The 20,820-nt window shown below is 46.6% G+C and overlaps 1 protein-coding gene across 1 annotated transcript in view; it reads left to right on the top strand.

Annotated features, from left to right (window-relative positions):
* Nucleotides 1-220: 220 nt before the first annotated feature.
* Nucleotides 221-20,820, top strand: part of HAPSTR1 (HUWE1 associated protein modifying stress responses) — a 32,485-nt gene continuing 11,885 nt past the window's right edge. Inside the window, exons 1-3 of the mRNA XM_081965842.1 lie at nt 221-720; nt 1,502-1,582; nt 11,973-12,248. Coding sequence (XP_081821968.1) covers nt 444-720; nt 1,502-1,582; nt 11,973-12,248 — 634 coding nt within the window. The 5' untranslated portion in view covers nt 221-443. The remainder of the gene's footprint in view (nt 721-1,501; nt 1,583-11,972; nt 12,249-20,820) is intronic.

The following is a 20,820-nucleotide window of genomic DNA, read 5'->3' as shown; positions in this document are numbered from 1 at the left end:
TGCGCCTGCGCGGACGGATCCCCCTCCCCCCTCGCTTCCCACCCCGTCTTCCTCCTTTCCATTTTGCCGGCGTAACCAACCTTGATGACCTCGTCTTCGCCGCCTCCTCCTTTATGACATTGATGGGCGCGTCAGCCGCCCAATGGGCGCGCGGCAGGCACCGAAGGGTCGCTGGGCAGCGGCGACGGCGGACTGGAGGAGGCGGGCTCTGCCGCGGGTGGGGTTGTCGTTTTCTGTCCCCTCCCCCTAGCATGTTCGGGTGAGGCCTTTTGGGGCGCTCGGGGCGGCGTCTCGGGCTCAGTGTGGGCGGCGGCAGCGGCCGGGGATGCGGCGGCGGCAGCGGCTCTTCTTGATGGCGTCGCCGCAGCTGCCGGGCGCGGCCGGACGGAGGTAGCCGGAGCCGCGCCGAGGCAGGCCCGGTCGGGGGAGCGACCGAGCGAGCGATGGAGGATCAGGCGGCGCAGGAGGAAGGCGAGGCCGAGATCCAGGAGCTGCACGGGCCCGAGCACTGGTTCAGCCAGTGGGAGCGGCAGTGCCTGGCCGAGGCCGAACAGGACGACGGCGGCGGCCTAGGCGGCGGCGGGGGCGGCCCTTTACCACCCGAACTGCAGGACGACGACGAGGCGGCCGCCACCGCCACCCCGCAGCCGGAGCCCAAGCAGCAGAAGCTCTGGCACCTCTTCCAGAACTCGGCCACCGCCGTGGCGCAGCTCTACAAGGGTGAGCCCAGCCCCCCCCGCCGCACGTGTGGATGCCCTGACACGTGTCGACACTGGGCGGGGAAGATCCCCCCCCTACGGGAGGGACTGTCTTTCCCCCCCGTCTTCCCCCGGGTGGGAATCTTGGGAGTGGTCGTCCGAGGCCCGGCCCGGTTGCCCCGCCGGGCGCCCTCAAGATGGCGGGAGGCCTCATCACCGCCACTGCCGCCGCTTCTCTTTCTTTCCCTCTCAGCCGGTGAAAGGAGCGGCTCCCCGGGGTTAGGGGGGGCACAATGGATTCGCCCGTCCGTCCCCCCGTCCCTGAGGGAGGGTGGGCTCGCCCGGGCCCTTGGCCCCTCCCACCAACAAAATGGCGGTTGGTGGGGGGGTGTCGAATACGCGGTTGGGAAGGGCCTTAACGGGAGGGGGGGCGCTGCCGCCGCCGCCAATCGAGCAGACGTAGTTTCCCTTTTTAAAAAAAGGGGCGTCCTCCTTTTTTCCAAGCCCCCCACCCATGGGGGGATGTAAATGGACGATTCCACCCCGCTCACTTTTTCCTGCCCCCCCCCCCCGGGCGGACTTGGACGCTTCCAGGCGGCTTCCGTCCTCCTTCTTCTCCCCCCCTCCCCCCCATTTCCTGCGCTTCCGTCCCGGCGGCGGCGGCGGGTGAACAAAATGGCGAAGCCCAACATGGCCGGGCCTTGAAGACGAAGGAGCAGAAGAGGAGGTTGGGGGATGGGGAGCGGAGGTTAGTCGGTCACGGCGAGGCTCACTTCTCCCCTTTGCTCTCCCCCCACGCGCAGACCGCGTGTGCCAGCAGCCCGGCCTCTCCCTCTGGGTGCCCTTCCAGAACGCGGCCACCGCCGTCACCAACCTCTACAAAGGTGAGCAGGGACAGGGGGGGGGCACGGGGAGGGGGAGGAGGGAGGGGGGGCTGGACGTCCTGGCGGGTCCCCTCCGCGCAGAGGGTTGCCCTTGGGGGTCGCATCCCACCTGGGGTCTTGCAGGGCTGGAAGAAGAAGGGAGGGGGCGCCTGGAAGGGATCCACCCGATTTTGCTCTGCTCAACTTCCTAGGCTTGGGGTAAGTCGGAGGGGAGGCCTCTGGGTGTAGGGCTGCCTGGTGGAGCAGGGCAGAGGGAGAGAAGCGGGATGGGGGTCTGCAAGTGGGGTTTTCCAGTCAGAATAGAGCTGGAAGGGACCTGATTCAAGCAGGAGGCCCTCTACCATTCCAGACTAACAGGACGTTAGTATCAAGATCACATGAAGTGATCATAAGTAATAAGTATCGAAATCATGTGAAGTAATAACAGAGTTGGAAGGGACTTCCGAGGTCTTCTAGTCCAGCCCCCTGCTTAAGACAGGAGACCCCATACCACTCCAGGCAAGTGGCTGTCTGGTCTCTTCTCAAAAGCCTCCCGTGATGGAACGGTCACAACTTCTGGAGGCAAAGCAGTTCCAGTGGCTCTCTAGGGAAGCTCTGTGCTCTCTGGGGATTCTGGGATCCCCGGGAAACACCTGCAAGAGGCTTTTAGGGGAACTGCAGTCTGGCTTCTCACTGACTGCCTTGAAGGGTCGAGTGGTCCTTGCAAGGTGACCCTTCAGTGTCTCCTTGACAGCCTCTGGTGTGTGAATACTTAGGACCTTCCTCCTCTCAAGATTGAACATTCGGGGCCAGCCAGCTTCAAACTCTGGACTGTACGTGACTTCACTCACCCCAAGCCCAGGAGCTGCTGGGGCCATTGCCACTAAAAGAGTATGGTCACTAAAACGTTCCTCGGTAATCTTTTATGAGACCTCTTTCGAAATTGAGAGTTGGTGGGGACTGCCTCTGAACTTCGTGCTTGATGTGGAAAAGAATGAAACTCTTGACTTTGGGTTTTAACAATTAGACTGAACTTTATAGAAATGGCTTGTTCATATTATGAAAAAGCAAAAAGTTGTGATTTGATGTTAATGCCTTCTTTTACTGTAACAGAGAGAATCGGAAGTCAGTGCTGCTTTTTTCCCCTTTTTCTTTCCTCACTTCTCTTTCCCCTCCCCTCCCAGCACTGCTTTTCTATTTGCTTTGTATTTTGTATTTTATAATACTTTATAACTCAATAAAAATATGTTATTGGAAATTGAGAGCTGGGAGAAACTAGAACTTTTGGGGCAGAACAAGAGCATTTCTGTGAGTCAAGCAGATTCAGAAGAGATACTGAGCTAGCAATCTTGTAATCCCATCAGGAGTGTATCATAGGATAACGGAGTTGGAAGGGACATCTTTTAATTGCCAGTGGTATAGGAGAGACCCTGTAGATCCAATGGTATACAAGGCCTGCATAGTTGTCTCCATTTATTTCAGGGTACAGTTTTTAAAAGTTTTGTTCCAAGTGTTCATTGTAGGATGTGTGGAGGCAAGTGCTTGTGTATTTGGGAGGTTTTTTGTGGTTTCTGCATATACATGTGTTTGTGGGCTTTCTTATGGAATGCTTCCTGAGGACAAAAAAGAGTAAGGGGTGTTCTTTTTATCTGCTGTTTGCCCCTAAGCTCCCTGGATTTGCAAGAGGTTTGCTTAGGACAGTGGGTCTCAACCTTCCTAATGCCGCGACCCTTTAATACAGTTCCTCATGTTGTGTGACCCCCAACCATAAAATTATTTTATGTTTTCGGTATTTTTTCAAAAATATGAGTTTTCCGATGGTCTTAGGCGACCCCTGTGAAAGGGTCGTTCGACCCCCAAAGGGGTCCCGACCCACAGGTTGACTTAGGATATAGGAATAGTGTAGGGTCCTAATTTCAGGAATAACAAAGTAGCTTAGAATGAACTATGTTTATAAGCCATGTTCAAGCTGGGACTTATAATGTGATTTTCTTTAAATGATTTGTCTCGAATGCTGATATTCAAGTGACATTTAAAATTGAAGAGATTCTACTATGTGCATAGCATACAGTACTTCAGCACATTATCTGTGGCTCATTGCCATACATCATCATCTGTATCGTTATGTACTTACAAAATAGTTGATCAGTCCCTTCACTCAGTGAATTTTTGGAATCTTCAATTTCTAGGTAAGCTTGACATAATCTAGCTTTTCGTGGGAAAAATGTTGTAGTTTTCCAGGGAATGAGTCTTCATTGTTTGGCTGTGCATGGTTTGAAATATTAGAGATATTTGTGTGGTTATAACCCTGTACTATTTATACTGACTTTTAAATAAGGTTACATCTTCATGTCTAGTTATTTCTCATCTTAGAGAGTGTGGTAGAAATCTACTTATTTCTAACTCTGGAGTAGAGAGGCAGAGAAAGAAATTTTAGATGTTATGTTAACTTTCAATTACTCTTTTCTATCCTTTCACTGTTACAGTGTTGTTTTTGGAAAATACTCATTCTGTCAACTCTATAAATATTCTAGTTCCATACTAATTTATAAACATCTGTAAGCCTGATGTCTTGGGTGGTTCATACTTGCACAAACTCCGTGAGTGCTCAGAAATTCTTTTCAGCTCATGGAGGAAAAGGGAAGACTCCAGAAGATGTTACTACTGGCTTGACCTTAAATATCCTAGAGTACTTCCAGCTACTCATAATAAGTACTTGATCACTGACTGGCAAATACTGCCTCAGCCAAAGCCCGAGTTGCCTCGATAACAAGTTTGGTGACCCAATAAATAAAGGTAACAATATTTTTGTTGGACTTAGCCATTCCTACATCATGTGAATAACTTACTTTAGAAGCCATTGGTGTAATTAGATGATGCCGCCTGAAGTGGCCAAATGGAATGCAGTGCTGAAAACAGCCACCATTTAGTCATCCAGGGAGGTATTTGCCAGCTGAGCCAATAGAATTAGTCAGCTCTCTTTCTCAAATTGGCACCAGCTGCCATTTTGTTGGCTTATCACTTGGCAGTTGCTGGGTCAAAAGCCAGATGGTTTGTCTGCAGCCTGTGCCTCTTGCTAGAAATCCAAGCAGTGCATGGAATTAGCTGGGAAAGAATCTACTGGTAACCTAGACTTGCAGAAGGACAAGGGATGCCATATCCTGACTCTGCATTTTTATAATCTTGTGAAAGTATAGAGGAGAATCAGAGTCTTCTGCATATCCCGACCTTACCCATATTTATAATACATCTTAGACCTGCAGGAATGATATGTCCCAAATTAGAAAATTCTACTGCAACACATTGGGGCATAAATTGCTCCATAAATTGCTTGCTAAGCACAGTCCTGATCAAAGTGTACAGATTAGTTTTTCCTTCTCTTCTTTCTCTTGGTCTTAGAATCTAGCCTAGTGATATGAGGACTCACTCTCTTCCTATTCTGCGTATGTGAGTGACAAAGATTCAGGGCAGGTAAAAAGGTCTTATTGGATGGACTGAGACATCAAACTAAGTGGTAATTGCTTGTTTGAAGATTGGCATATTATATGGAATGAATCATTTTAGTCCAATTTAAGAACAGTAGTTATGTGGTCTATGACTTAATATGCCATGTGAACCTAGCTGCTGCAACCAGTGGGTATGAGAGATTGCACATATTCCCTGTTGACTTCCTGTTGGCATCCAGCTGGCCCTTGTGGGACTAGGATGTTGCTCTTGCCCAGGGGGCCTTTGGTCTTATCTGACCATTTGTTCAGGTGTTTATATGGCAGCCCTATTTTTAGCAAAGAAGGAAAAGGCATCTTTGCTAAAAGTTCTGTCACCATGATTTTTTAGTTGTAAAAAGCTCGTACGGAAGTACAGACCATAAACTCAGAACTCTGTAACAGCAATTCACTCAGTAGAATTTTTAGTTTTAGTTTTAGTTACAGTTTTAAAAGCTTCCACCCCAAGCTCCCCCATCTTTAACCAAAAAGAGTTAACCATATATTTTGGGAAGAATAAATATTCCAAAGATCTTACATGGATGAGATTGACTCCCTCTTCAAGAACGAGCGTTGCTTTCTATACATTTGTATTGTTTTTGTTTTCTGTATATAGAATTTTAACTTAATTTTGAAAATCCACCTACCACCATGTGAATGCCCTGATACTGGTAGAGCCCATGTTTCTGGGAACTGATATGGGTTATTAAATATTGATTGTGTTTGCAGTGATGAAATTGCTATGGCACACGTGGCGCCCTCTTTCTCAAGTCACCTTGTATCTGAGAAAGACAGATGTAAACATGTAGTGCTTCCCCTACAGTTTTATCCCCTAATAATCTTTTGAGGCTGGTTTAGCTGAAAGGATGGCTGGTCTAAATTTGCTCTAAAAGCTTGGATAGCAGAACTTGGGTTTCCCCAGTCCTTGGCTTCTTCCTATAACCCAGTGATGGCAAACCTTTTTTGGATCGCGTGCCAAAAGCGGGGTGGTGGTGCAGGGGGGGTCATGCGTGGGTGTGTGCCACACATGTACATGATTTCCCCCTCTGCACATATGTGTGCGACTAGCACTTCCCCTCCCCCGCTTTTGGCGCTCTTTTTTTCCGCTCTCCCCAGGTTCCAGAAGCTTTCTAGCAGCCCAGGGAGGGCAAAAACAGCCTCCCACCCCCACCCCGGAGGCCCTCCGGAGGCTTCCCTGAAGACTCCGGAGGGCGAAAAACTGCCTTATAGCCAAACCGGAAGTCACTTCCTATTTGCTCATAGGGCCATTTTTTGCCCTCTGGAGCCTTCAGGGAAGGCTCCAGAGGGCGAAAAACGGCCCTACGAGCAAACCGGAAGTCCATTCCCGAATTTACGGTTTGGCCAAAGGGCTGTTTTTTCTTACTCTGGAGGCTTCAGGAAAACTTCCGGAGGGCGAAAAATGGCCTCAAAAGAAGGCCAAAGTCAGTTGGCCAGCACATGCATGTGTGTTGGAGCTGACAGGGCAACGCCTCGTGTGCCCTGACAAGTGGCTCCGTGTGCCACCTGTGGCACGAGTGCGCCATCACGGCTATAACCTATAAATCACCTTAGTTTTTGTTGGATGAGCTGTGAAGTGGATCTGCTTGGAAGGGAACAGGCCTTAGTGGTTTTGTCACAGGTTTTGTTGGATCTCTGGGTTCACTGTGGACTCATTTAGACAGTTTATGTTTCAGTGGAACTTCAACAGCATTTGTGGGGAAAAGTCTGCTTTATGTTCTTGAGTAAAGAAAAACACCATTGTAAATATGAATTAAGAGTAAGAACAATGTCAAATTAACTGCCAGTGTTTTTTTCATGGCAGGGTTGTGTTTTATGCCAGATGTTTCTGTTCACTTTGAATATACAATACACATTATATAGCAACGTAATGAGAGTCATATGAGAATTGTCAACCTTTATGAATTCTTAATAATGCTGTCCTTGGATAAAAGAATTCAGGAACTGAAGTTTTGGCCTGGAGCTTTTTAAATCAAGCAGATTGCTTTCTTAGTCCGGCTTAGCTCCCATGAGGATCAGAATGATTCACTGAGACCTACAGTTAGTTGAGTAACACCCATGGAGAAAAGTTCCACAATGGATCATACTAACGACATATGACTATAACACTCATCACAATAGGAACATGTATGACCAATAATATAAGTTAATAATAATGTATTAGATCATAATTTTTGAACAGGGAATGCATGTTGGGCTTGGCACACTAAGAGCCCCAAAGCTGAGACAGTGTAATGTGATCGCTAACATTTTTAATTGTGCCCACCAATTTCTATTTGTTGCAGAATTGCACAAGTTGTCCATTTATTAGAAGTGCTCTTTTTTATAAGCATAGCATTGGCTAAAGGCGTTATCGTGTTGGTTTGTGCATAGGTGGGTCTAAGGAAGATGTCTTGGCCTGAAGTCTTCGTTTACAAAATGTCCCAGTAATGTCTGTTGAAAACAAAGGCTTGTTTTCAGTACAAAACAACATGTGACAATTTGACTGTCGTAATAGTGTTAAGTTTTACTTGCGCTTAATGTTGTGGAATGCGGTATCATATTCTCAAGAGTCTATTTTGGAAGGTGGCTTACTCTCCCATCAGCTGAGGCTGCAGCATGGATGGCATTCTTAAGCACAAAGTGTTGGTGAGTAGTTATGGAAAGTACAGTTTGAACCTGCTGATTATATTTTCAAGGTTCTGTAGAACATTGCTTCGTGCAATCTGTAGAAGCCACCTCTTTCGTTGGGGAAAAAAATACTGATGCCCAGCAGAAATGTGTGATGTATAAGTATTAATAGCAGTTGTGCCTTGGCGAGGGAATAGATTGTTTCTGATGAATAAAGCTGGATAGAAATATTACTTCAGGGAGATTTGGGTCTTGGTTGGATTTGATAGTCAAATTCAAGAATAGAAATGAGGTTGTTTGTTATCCTTGCCAGCCTGATATGGCCAAATACTCTGGAATTAAATTTCCCATACTCTTGAGAAACTGCTGCCCTCACCTAAAGGGGGATTAATTTATTTATCCCACTTTTCCTCCCGAAGCACAAAGAACAATTAATTCTACTGTCTTCTAAATTCATTGCAGTCTAATTTCTGACTCTATTTTCGATCACCTTCACTTCACTGAAACTGCCCTTGAGTTAACTGCCCAATTCAGTTTCCCTTTCTACCATCTTAAATCCATTTGATTGCACTCTCCTATTTAAATCCCCAAATGCCATAACTCTTCATCCTGCTGACTTGTTTTCCCTTTCATAATTTCTGGTCCAAGAGCCCTGTTCTCTCCCTTCCCTTCCGCCATCTTAGCAGGTCTCTGCGGCTGATGCTCCATTAGCCATTCTGGGTAACTTTTCAATTGAACAGTTTCATCAATTTCTACTCTGTCAGTATTAACTATCATCTAAATATAGTCTTGATTTTTTCTAGCTCCTGTTTATCCATCCAGCCTCTAAGTATTTTTCTAATAGTTCTGTTTTGGAGCCTCAGTATTATCTCAGGCTTAATATCTCTTGAGGTTGAGCTTATCCTATATCCGTGATGGCGAACCTATGGCACGCGTGCCAGAGGTGGCATGCAGAGCCTTCTCTGCTGGCATGTGCGCTGTTGCCAGGTGGTTGTTGTGGGTGCCAAAAAACGGCCTGAAAATGGCCGCAAAACAGCCCAAAAACCATTTTTGGGGCGGTTTCCAGCCATTTTTTGGGCTGTGTTCAGGCCATTTTCAGGCTATTTTTCGGGCATGCGCACCAGCCAGCTGCATGTGCACATCTGGTTTGGGCACTCAGTGCCAAAAAGGTTCACCATCACTGTCCCATATCTTTCCAAGGGTCAGGTCTCTTAGTTTCCATTTCTTGACCATCAGTAACATCTGCCTGTCAATCAGATGCTGCTTTTTATGTTCTCTTTTCCTTCCCAACCTTCCCCCTTCGGTTGTCAGTTTAGGACTTCTATATAACACTAATTTTGGTCTAGTGGTTAAGGCACCAGCTAGAAACCAGGAGATTGGATTTTACTCCTTCCTTAGGCATGAAAAACATGGCTGGGTGACTCTGGGCCAGTCCCTCTCTCTCACCTCACCTCACCTGGGGGTTGTGGGGAAAAGAGGGGGGAGGAGTAGTTGGCATGAGGGGGGATCCTTGGTGCTCTCTGAACTTGCTTGGCCATTACCTAAACTAGGTGACATAAGTATGGGTAGTAATGAAACATCTGCAAGAAAACAAGATATCTAATCAAGAGAATAAAGCAGATCTTCCTATGCATTCCCTGCTCACCTTTCACTATTTCTTCATGCTCATGCAGAACTTTGCAGCTGAGGTGCCACTCCCTCAGCCTCTGCATGGCATGGGCTCCACATCTGGATTCTGAGCAAGCCTGGCCTTGTTTTCAGCCCTCTCTCCTTAGCTTGGCTTCTCACATTGCTTTGCCAGCATATGTGTTCCTTCCCTTGCATGGAAATGCCTCCAGGCCGCCTGCCCGCCTGTTCCCTCCAGGGGCACTCCATGTTAGAAAAGCCACCTGGTTCTCATGGCAGGGAGTATTCTAGGTCTGTAGGTGCAACTGAAGTGGTATCGATGCTCTGCTTTTGTCTGCTGCTCTCCCCCTTTTCATTCTCGACATCTGTTATTGTAGGTTTTTTGGAGTAGATGCCAGTTCTATCAGTACCTGTGGATGGGGAGTTAATAGAAAAATAGCACTAGAGTGAGATTTAGTCCCTTGTGAGGGTATCACTCTGGCTGATGTAAACATACATTCCATTTTAAAAAGTATATTTGGAAACTGTATGGCAAATGTGTGATGCTGTATTCGTTGGGCAAATATTTTTCCCTCTCCTGTTCCTCTTTATTGCCCTCTTTATTTTACATCAGGACTCGTATTGCCTACCCCCAAACCTCTGGCAAATCAAAGAACGGAAGAATCACTTGACGACTTCTTTTAAATCGGATGCTGCCGTTGCCATTTGGCAGCTTGAGCAGATCTGCTCAAGAGAAGGTTTGGGTCCTTGGCCGCTCCATTGGTGGATGGAAGCTGTGAAGTCTAGGCAGGTGGTTGAAGGTTGCTTTGTTTATTTACTTATTTGTAGGAATCCCCCCCCCCCCTGCGGAGTTTACTTTGCTAGTCATTGCTGACTCTAGCAGGCAGTGCTCATTTCCGTTTCGAGGCCATTGAGCCAGCGCTGTCAGAAAACATTTCCCAGTCCTATGGCCAGCATGACGTTACAAAGCCCTGTTACCTTCCCACCCAAGTGGTACCTATTTATCTACTTGAGTGTGCATGCTTTCCAACTGCTAGGCTGGCAGCAGCTGGGGCGAGGATGTCGTATGGCGCTTGGGTCTCAAACCCGGACTGCCAGCTTTCCAGCCAAAAAGCCCAGCATCTTTAATCACTGGGCCACCATGACACCATTTATTTATTTATATCCCATCTTTATTATTTTTTAATAAATAACTCAAGGTGGCAAATACACACAATGCTCCTTTTCACACACTAGTCTTTTCTCCTATTTTTATGAGGTGACTTGAGCTGAGAGAGAGAGAGAGAGAGAGATAGAAGGTTATGTGTTTGGTTTTCCCAAAAATTTCAAAGTAGTCAACATTAATTTTTGTTACATGGCATAAAATAAAAACACATGCAGAAGATGTGTCATTTGCAGAAAAGCAAATAGGCGTGCGGCTAAGGCATGAAATATACAGGAAGTTCAAACTATTTGGATGAGTAGGTTCAAACTATTATCAGGATTGAAAGTGGATATTCTGAGTTTTTGCCCAAATAAAATCTACAATGGTGTGGTAGGGCATTGGGCAGAGTGTTACCCACATAGTCTGTGTGCCAAAGCCCTCCATTTTTGGTCCATTTAGCACCATTTTTCACAGTTACGACCTCCCCATGAACATGTGATCAAATTTCAGACATTTAGCAACTGGTTCATACTTACGATGGTTGCAGTGGCCTGGGATCGCATGATCACCTTTTGCGACCTTCTGACAAGGAAAGTCAATGAGGAAGTCAGATTCACTTAACAACCGTGTGACTAACTTCAGTGATTCACTTAACAACTGACACAAGAAATGTCGCAAAATGGGGCAAAATTTACTTAAACATCTTGCTTAACAGCAGAAATGTTGGGCTCAATTGGGGTCATAAGTCGAGAACCACCTGGATGCAATATCAACTGGTATCTGATATTAGCAGATAGCTCCAGATGGAGTCTAAAGTTTAGGTAGGGCTAAGTATTTATTGTGTTTCTATTTATGATTGTCGAACTTTCTATTTATGATTGTCGAACTTACTAACAAGCTGGCTGGGTCGGATTTGTGTAATTTTTTTTTCTCCAGTGTGGAAAATAGTATGGAAATAATTGCAATGCGTTAATCAGTTTTTAATATTGGATTGATCTTCCATGCATTCATCCTATCCACAGGGGAAGCTCAAAAAGCATTTCAGGGGTGCCAGTTCTCTTTGGCTTTGCTTCTAGAACAGAGGTCTCCAACCGTGGCAACTTTAAGCTATGGTGGCCCAGTGGTGAGAGTGCAGTACTGCAGGCTACCTCTGCTGACTGCCGGATAACTGCAATTTGGCAGTTTGAATCTCACCAGGCTCAAGGTTGACTTAGCCTTCCATTCTTCAGAAGTGAGTAAAATGAGGACCCATATTGTTGGGGGCAAGAGGCTGACTCTGTAAACTGCTTAGAGAGGGCTGTAAAGCACTGTAAAGCGGTATAGAAGTTTTAAGTGCTATTGCTATTAAGACTTGTGGACTTCAACTCCCAGAATTCATCAGTGAAGCTGGCTGAGGAATTCTGGGAGTTGAAGTCCACAAGTCTTAAAAGTTGCCACGATTAGAGACCCCTGTTCTAGAAGGCCACTTATATCTGAAGCTGCTGCCGCCTGTAGTTGAGCCAACACCTAACGCATATTTCTTTTCTTCCAGAAAGTGTGGATGCCCATCAGCGGAGTTTTGACGTAGGAATCCATATTGGCTACCAGCGTCGTAATAAGGATGTCTTGGCTTGGGTTAAAAAGCGCAGAAGAACTATTCGCAGAGAAGACTTAATCAGCTTCCTGTGTGGAAAAGCTCCTCCTCCACGAAACTCTAGAGCTCCCCCAAGACTGACTGTAGTATCCCCTAACCGAGCGACATCCACGGAAACTAGTTCTTCAGTCGAGACGGACTTGCAGCCCTTCCGGGAAGCCATAGCTCTTCATGGTAATCATGGTTTCTGCCTCCCTCTTCCCCCTCCTCCTTCCCAATCTTAAAAAAAAACATTGGAAAGAAGCACTTTCCTCTCTTAAGACCGTTTCAGAGCTCATGGTTTTTTTAAAATTATTATTATGGCCAGTAATACAAACAGTAAAGCATCAAACCGATTCTCGGTAGATTAGCGACTGAGGTGGGGGCTGATGGGTTCTCCTTTCCAGGCCTGGCAACTCCTTGCAGATGTGGGCCTCTTGCAGGGATGACTCAGGGTTGTTCCTTCCTCTGGTGACCTCGAATGCTCTGAAAAAAACAGATGTTTCTTACCAGCATTAATAGGTTAAGGCGAAGGGAACACGGTTAAGTCAGAATGAGTAGCAGTTGATTAACCGGAGTGTTTTGGAGGAGGAAGCTTGGGTGGTGTAGAAAGCCCAAGAGATGGCCTTGAAGGGAGTTTTCAGATGCTGCTATGGAAACGAGGGTCAACACATTGCTTGAGGCCCGGGAAAGGCGATCGCATTAAGGAAGCTCAGTCCGGCTTCTCCCAGATTCAGAGGGAGAGAGAAAGAAGTAAAACGCAAACAGACTTGCAGTCCTTATATATAAAAGGCTGTATGTATGTATATATGTATGCTCCAGCATAACTCTGGAGCGCCTCAAGCAATTTCAACCAAACTTGGTACACAGATGACTTACTCTCTGGAAACAAATACTGTGGGGGGTAAGACACCCCTAACATCCCTCGGGGTGGTGGTGGTTTGTTAAGATGCAGCCTGTTGTGCCTTTAAATGGCTTCTACTGTATAGCAAAGTTGAGCTTCATAGTACTCCACAAGGGGGCTTCCTCTGGTAAGGGGGAAAATCCAACATTAAAAATTACGTTTGGTCGGGACATTTCCCCTCTATAAATAAATACCCAGGCAACGCCGGGCTATTGGCTAGTATAGCCTAAGATACAGCTAGAGATTTCTTGGGGAGCTGCTTTCTTGAGCTGGTCTATCTTGCAGGGCTGACCCTTCAGTGCCTTGAAAATATAGCTTATTAAAGTTTGGCGGAACAGTTTAGCTTCTGTGGTTTAGGTTCGGTTTCAATTCACTTTTCTTTGGGTTTTTACCAAAGGTTTTTTTTTTTTTTTGTGGTGGGAGGGAGAGAAATAGCTAGTTTGATAAGGTTTCGTTCAGAGGCTGATCTTGCTGCACGAAGCATGGAAGCAGGCATGTTTATTTGGTAATGCGATTTATGAGCGTTCATGGCTTACATGACTCTACTTTTGGTTGGCTTATTAGTTTGGTTGCTTCAGAAAACTCTTCGGGTAGAAGGAAAAAAATAAATCCTAATTGAGGTTCTCCGTTTCGTCCTTCCAAAGCAGGGGTGAGGAATTATGGCCGCTTTATGAACCAGCCATGTTGGCTCAGGAATTCTGGAAGTTGACGTCCACAAGTCCTATAAAGGGGCTGTAGCACCCCCACCTCTGTTCTAAAGAAACAAGATGCTTCCTTTGAACTTGTTCCAAAATATTCACCTTTCAAAACACACCAGTTGGATAGAGATATTCAGATGGAGGATGTAGCCTCATGCAGTTGGAAGAGTGGATCATTTGTGGATGCTTTTATTATTCTTTAATCAATGAGGGAAGCCAGATTTGTTTTAACAACCGAGTGATTCACTTAATTTCTGACGTGACCTGCTTAACAACAGAGGGCGAGGCAAAAAAGGGGGATAATTGGGCATCACTCATTGCTTTGCTTAGCAGTGGGAATTCTGGACTCGGTTCTGGTCGTAACATTATCTGTACAGAATTTAAATATCTTGCTTGGAAATTGTGCAGAATTGTAGGAGGTAGAAGTATAGAAATTAGGGAAAAAATATAGAAGTTTAGGGGGAAAAAATCTTTGTACAGTTCAGCTTTTCCTGCACACTTAATACTTGAGGACTGTAGATTTCAAAATTCTTGGACAGATGAAGACTGCTGAGGAGTCAGGGAGAATTTTCTATCTCAGATCTCTGGAAATGAAATAGAAGCTTTTTAAACATTTGCTCTTCTGCCATGCTGCATGCCAACCTGTAGTAGAGATTTCATTTGCAACTTGATAACAGTTGCCGGTTTCGCACCCTGCTCAGTGCGCGATGTTGCTGCAGCAGGAGTAATTCAAATCGCAATTGGACACCATTTTAATTGGTTTAAATCCCTGCACGTAACTCATTGGGATTAGAAAACTATCTCATGTGGAAAACAACCCTGATTGTTTTCCTCTTGTTAACTCGGTGGGCAAACCTGTTCTGACTGCTAAGATGGCAGTTTGCCCCCAATGGCTTGACTATCGCTTTGCTTTTGGAAGTAATTAAAATGGCTGGCGATACTTGGTTCTCTTCAGGTTTTTTGCTCCCTTCTTGCCAGGGAAGCTGGCAGCGAAGAGAAGAGAGGTGTGATTTATGCTTCACAAGGCATATATGCTTTGAGTTTCCACATCCCTAGTTGTCAAAGTGCCGAAGAAGCCTGGCTCCCCTTCTTGAGACTGGCTTGCTTGGCAGGATAGGCAGTGCTGTTGCTAGGTAGGCGACTGGTTGGGGTGACCCAGAGCAGGCGGGTATTATTGCTTAGTTTTCAAGTTTTACAAGTTTGCTTGCCTGTCATGGAGCGAGGGAGTTAAAGTAACAATATGTTGACACATTTGACTTGGATGCTCCGTGCGTCAGAATTTTCAGTGAATGAATAGAGGAGGGTCACTGCATCTCCTGGGCCAACATCTATATATCTGCTGCTCTATAACCGTGATGGCGAACCTATGGCACACGTGCCCGAAGTGGCCCGCCAAGCCATATCGCCTGGCACACGCAGCATTGCCTGTTCCTTTTCTGGGTTTCTGGCATGCAGGCACGGGCGGCGATTAGCTGGTCTTCGTGCATGCAGCAGTGCCAGAAACCGGAAGAGCTGGTCTTCCATTTCCCGGTGTGCGCATGTGCGCCAGCCAGCTGATCATCATGCAGTGCCGAAAAGGTTCGCGGTCACTGCTCTGGCATTGGTTGTAGCAGCTAAGATCCCTTTGATTCAGGTGCTCCAGCCCAGCCTTGAGCTCCAAGCTTTTGATTTCTGGGTGTGGATGTTACCTTCTTTATGCTTTATTTCCTGGCAAATGCACGCAACTGGAATTTGAAATTGTTTAGGGTGTCCTTTAGCCTCTGTGAAACCTTTTTTTTTTTTTCAGCACTTAAGACTTTATTTCTGTACAAACAAATTTTCCCCCTTTTCACCCCCCCCTCCACACAATATAAATCTCATACAAATGCTATACCCCCTCTGTGAAACCTTCAGCTAGAGAGATGTCAGAAGTTTGTGTAAGTTCAGTGTAAGTAGCTTTTTTGTTTATTGTTTGTTTGTTTATTGGATTTATATGCCGCCCTTCTCCCAAAGGACTCAGGGAGGCGTACAACATTAAAAAAAAAACACCTATTACAAAAGTTAGAGGAAATTAAATAAAGTATCCAAAAACAAACCCAATTAATATTAACAATAAAAATTTAAAAATTAGATTAAAGTTAACAATTAATTTAATCATTTATTTTATTCTGTTCAGGCCAGGCCGACTTTGGCATTTATAGATCAGGTGTTCATGAGAATGTAATGAAATTCACCAGTATCTTCATAAATCAAGAATTTTGTTTTCATCCTTAACATAGCAGCAATTAAGTCAGCGAAGGCTTTTCAATTCTCATCATAAAAGTCCAATTCTTAATCTCTATGTATGCCACCAGTATTTTTATATTAAGCTGTAAAGTAGCATAGTGTAGAGTAGAATATAGAATGGAATGGAATTCACAACCAGCGGTGGGATTCACTTAGGCTTACCACCGGTTTGCAACTGTGAGCGTGTATGCTCGTGTCACGCGTGTGCCTTATGAGCATGCATGCAGCCTTCCGTGCATGAACTTTGCTCGTGTATATGGTGTGCAGCATCGAAAATGAGGCTACGTAGGATGTTTTGGAGCCTGGGGGGAGGGGTCCAACCGCAATTCGGCACCACCGGTTTGGGCAAACTGGTCCGAATCGATTGAATACCACCTCTGATCATATCACATGGGGAATTTTTCATGAAGGTGAAGATATTTACTGGTAGGTATGTGTGGGCCTCATTGTTCAAGGCCAAGAAAAGGAAGACTTCCCCAAAGTGCTTAAGCAATGTTACTGAATTTACAACCACAACTCTTGGCAGCCAGAAGTTTCCTTTCGTAAGGACTGAGACAAAACCATGAAGCAGAATATTACCAATTACTCAACGTGGTCTCCTTGTGCAGAGACGGTTTGCCTCGCAGTACCAGATTCTAGAGCTGCAGCGAGAGCTGCCTACTTATGGCTTTCCGAAAGACTATGTTGTACTTTTTAGTCGGCGGAATATGCTAAATCCAAGCATAAAGGATTGGATTTAGCCTAGTGTTTTTGTTTTTGTGCTTCCTGGCTTGGAAAAGGAGAGCATGAATTGGTTTCTGGTAGCAAATATAGGGCCAGGCAACTTTCTGGTGGTCAGAAATGGGGCTTTATATATAGTATAATCTAGTCTTTATTGTCATTGTACAAAATAAATACAACGAAATTGGTTTTAGTCTCGTTGGTGCAAAATTATAGCAGAAACGAAAAAAGAAAGAGAAAGAAAAAACCAGTCATACGTTTCCGTGTGCGCGTGGAGTGACTGTGGTTGTATTTAAAAGTCTGACAGCCCAAGGATAGAAACTATTTTTAAACCTATTTGTTTGGCTGGCATATACTTTGATGTCTTCTGCCTGATGGTAGAAGTGCAAAGAGATACTGACCAGGGTGTGAATCATCTCTGAGTATCTTCCTTACCCTGCTAAAGCAGCGAGACCTGGCGATGTCACCCAGTGGTGTCAGAGGGTAACCAATGGTTTCTTGTGCCGAATTGATCACTCTTTGTAGGGCCTTCCTGTCCACAGCTGTTAAACCAGCATACCATACTGTAATGCAATATGTGAGGATGCTTTCTATGGTGGACCGATCTTTGGACAGATAAGAGCCTTAGTTGATAGGGCAACAAAGGTGGACGGAGTATAATTTTGTTTCAAAAACCATTCAGTCTATTCTAGGGTTTCATTATGTATTATCCTCTTCAAAGGGATTGTTTTCTGGACTTCTTGCATCCCTGGGTATGAGGTGGCCTATCTGTGATCGCTCTCAGTTATATTTCTCTCTTTTAAGTTTGCTGAACTAAAAAAATAGGTAGAATTTTGGAAAAGCACAACTGGCAGCTCCAAGTAACTGACATCTGACAAGGTTACTTCAAACTTCAGACTTTCCGGGCTGAGAAAAAAAGTGTTAATTAAATAGCTAAACTTAAATGATAGAAAGATGGTGAGATGTTCCAAATGAACATAATTTGTGTCTGGCAAGTGGAATGTCTCTTTTCTTTAGAAATCATTTCTGTAGCCAGAGGGGTTACGGGAGGCGCTGGAGGCTAACATTTTTGGCAGGTTTGGTTGTGTCAAGAATGTGAGAATAACTTGTGGGGAAGTGAACTGCCTTGCACTTCTTGACATTGGAAAACAAACAAGTTTTTAAAATTAACAATGCATTCTCCATAGTGAGGGGAGGAGTATCCAGGATGGGTTGACTTTGTCCTCTCTTGATTGGACTGAGTCAGATAAGCTCTTTTAGCCACGCCTTGGTCACCAGGCTCCACCCAGTTATCGACTCAGTCCATCTATGGACGGCTGTGGTCATTCCTGAGATCCTGAAGAAACTTAAAGGAAATAACAAGGAAAGAGGTCTTGGGACACAGTTTAATTTTAAATGTATTGATTTTAATTTAAAATAATTAAGTTGCTCAAAATGGAGTAGGCGTTCCTGAGTCTTAAGGCGTATACCATGCTTTGTTTTTGTTAGGAATAGTAAGCAGGCAAAAATTGTGAAACAGGCAAACCCTCAGTATGTAATAAAAGTATAGCTTGGACTCCATCTTCCAATGAGTCAAATAGATATGGGAAAGCATTGACTTTCTGAAAAAAGGGCAAAGTGTAGACTACAGCCGATCCACACGAAATACTTCCTTAATTAGCCTCATTTTCTGAATCTGAATTAGGATTTGTTTATATTCTGCTTTTCAGTCTTTATAGAAGCAGACGTCATTGCAACTTCATAATAGAAAGCAGTGCTGTAGGACAGTGATGGCAAACCCCGAAATGCAATGTGAGCATCCCCCACACATGCACCGCCCCACGCATGTGGCCCACCATTTTTGGCTCCCAAGTGCCGGGGGAGGGGCGCACGCATGTGAACCCCCAAATGCAATGCGAGTGCCCCCTGTGCATGCACCCCCCTGCACTTGCGTACACGTGCCCCCTGTATGCGCCCCCCCCCATGCATGCAAGGCAGAGACCCGGAGACCAGCTGGCTGGCGGGAGGTGCGCATGCATGCAGGATGGAGCTGGGCTGGGCCGACGGCTGCCGTGCCCACAGAGAAGGTTCGCCATCACGGCTGTAGGAGACGACCTTCATAATCACATGAAGGTGTGAACCACTGTACAGTTGACTGCGCATTGAATCAAGAATGGCCTGAAGCTGTTATTGATCAATCATGGGCATGGATTGAAAGCCAGAAGGGTGGTTGCCTTAGTCTCCAGCAACACCTGTCACCTTTGAGTGAAGAAATGTACCAGATGCTCTTGCTTCTTACATGTGTTAACCAGTCAAGAGGCTACAAACTTTTGTTTCCTCCCTGTAGCTCACCCAACAGCACATGTCAAATCCTGAAGCATCCTTATTTGGTCACCACACCTGCCTGGATTCACTTATTTTTATAAGTCCAAACAACAAGTGGGGTCTGCCTGGACCAGTGTTTTTTGTACCTTGACAATTGTAACATCTCTGGATATCAACTTGCAAAATTTCCAACGCTGTCTTAGGACATGTTTACAGGTAGTCCTCAAGTTATGAATGTAATGGAGCCTGCCAATTATTTCGTAAGTGTGAATCGTGTAACTTGATCATGATAGCTCCCTGCTTTCGACTTTGGTGGGGGGAGAGATTAGGCAGGGCAAATTTAGCCCCTCTGCTGTGGTGCTGCAACATTCATATTCTCCATAGTGAGGGGTAGGAGTATCCAGACTGGGTTAACCTTGTCCTCTCTCTGATTGGACTGAGTCAGATAAGCTCTTTGGCAATGCCCACTGGCCACCTGGTATTACCCAGTTATCGACTCAGTCCACTCACTGGACGGTTGACCATTCTGAATCTCCAGAAAAATGTCAAAATAAAAGCAAGGAACAGGTTTGGATCCGCGAATTTTGCCTCCCAGTGCTGCGTTATAGCCTCTGATCCCAGCAAGGACTGCCACAAGACCCCTGGGGCGGCACGCTGCCCTGGCCACTGAGTGGGACCGGAGTCACTCAGTGAGGACTGTTGCCGAGCAAGCAGGAAAAGAGGGCACAAGCCTCCTGGAGGCAAGCCCTGCTGCGGAGGTTCGTGAAGCGCAGGAGCGCTCCGCGGCTCCCCTCGGGTTGAGCAGCGAACCGCGGCTTTCCCAAGCCCCGCAGAGCGCCCGCGCTCCCTCCATGTGGCCAGAAGAGCGCAGAGGAGCCGAAGAGGAGATCCCTGGCCACAGCGGCACCGGACAGAGGCAGGAGGCTTGGATTCAAGCGGCAAGGGCGTGCGCCAGCTCCGGAAAGCCCCAGCGGCTAGGTGAGCATTTAAAAAGTCGCGCCCTTTCTTTTAAGCCGTGCAGTGCTATTTTAACGCCGGGAGGACCCACGTGGTCCAAGATGGTGGCGCCCAGCAGCTCCGAGGAGGAACGAAGCCAGACAGCTGCAAACGCGGCCAGCAGCCCCACCGGAGGGGCAGAGGAGCATCCACCCAGGCCAGTGGCCTTCCCAGAGACTGCCCATAGGAAAGGGGGAGGAAAGGCTAAATCCAAACAGAAGCACCTCTCCCCCAGGGCAGATCGAAAGGAAGGGGGGCAGAAGCCTTCCAAGCCTCCTTCCAAGTACCAGAGACGAAAGCATAAGACGTTGGAAAAGCTCTGCAAGAAGGCAAGCGGCCACAAGAGCAGCCCAGGCATGGGCATTCAGGGGAAGACTCCAGGGCCACCTTCCCCATGCAGGCTAGAACCCCTATAGACACCTCTGGGGGGGCAATCCCCCTCCCTTTCTGCAGCGGGTGCAGCCCTGCCCACAGGACCTCCAGGCCTGGGCATTCCTCTGGCACAGGGAGGCATGGGCCAGCCCCCTCCCATAGGGGCTCCCCATTTCCAAGAGATGATGATGAGGGCCTTTCAGCAATGCATGGCAGCGGCCTTCCAACAGCCACAGGGGGCTCCTCCTTCCCCTCTCAGGCCCAGGAGGAAGATCTCCCCAGTTACTCAGCCTCATCCCAGGCGGATAGCGACCTGGAAAGCGAGGAGGGTGAGATCAGAGAGAGCAAGCTGTCAGATGATGAAGGCATGCCGCCTCCCAAGCCTACCTTCACAGGCCTGGTCCAACCTTCGCTGTTCAAATCCCTGCTTTTCAAGGCTAAGACAGCAGCCAAGATGGGCAACAAGCGACAGAGGCTCCACCTCTATGCCAGGGCTTCTCAGCGGAGA

This window comes from Natrix helvetica (assembly GCF_964273705.1).
Source record: "Natrix helvetica genome assembly, chromosome: 13".
In the NCBI taxonomy this organism is placed as follows: Eukaryota; Metazoa; Chordata; class Lepidosauria; order Squamata; family Natricidae; genus Natrix; species Natrix helvetica.
Note: the sequence above shows the minus strand (reverse complement) of the source record. Positions and strands in the feature narration are given on the sequence as shown.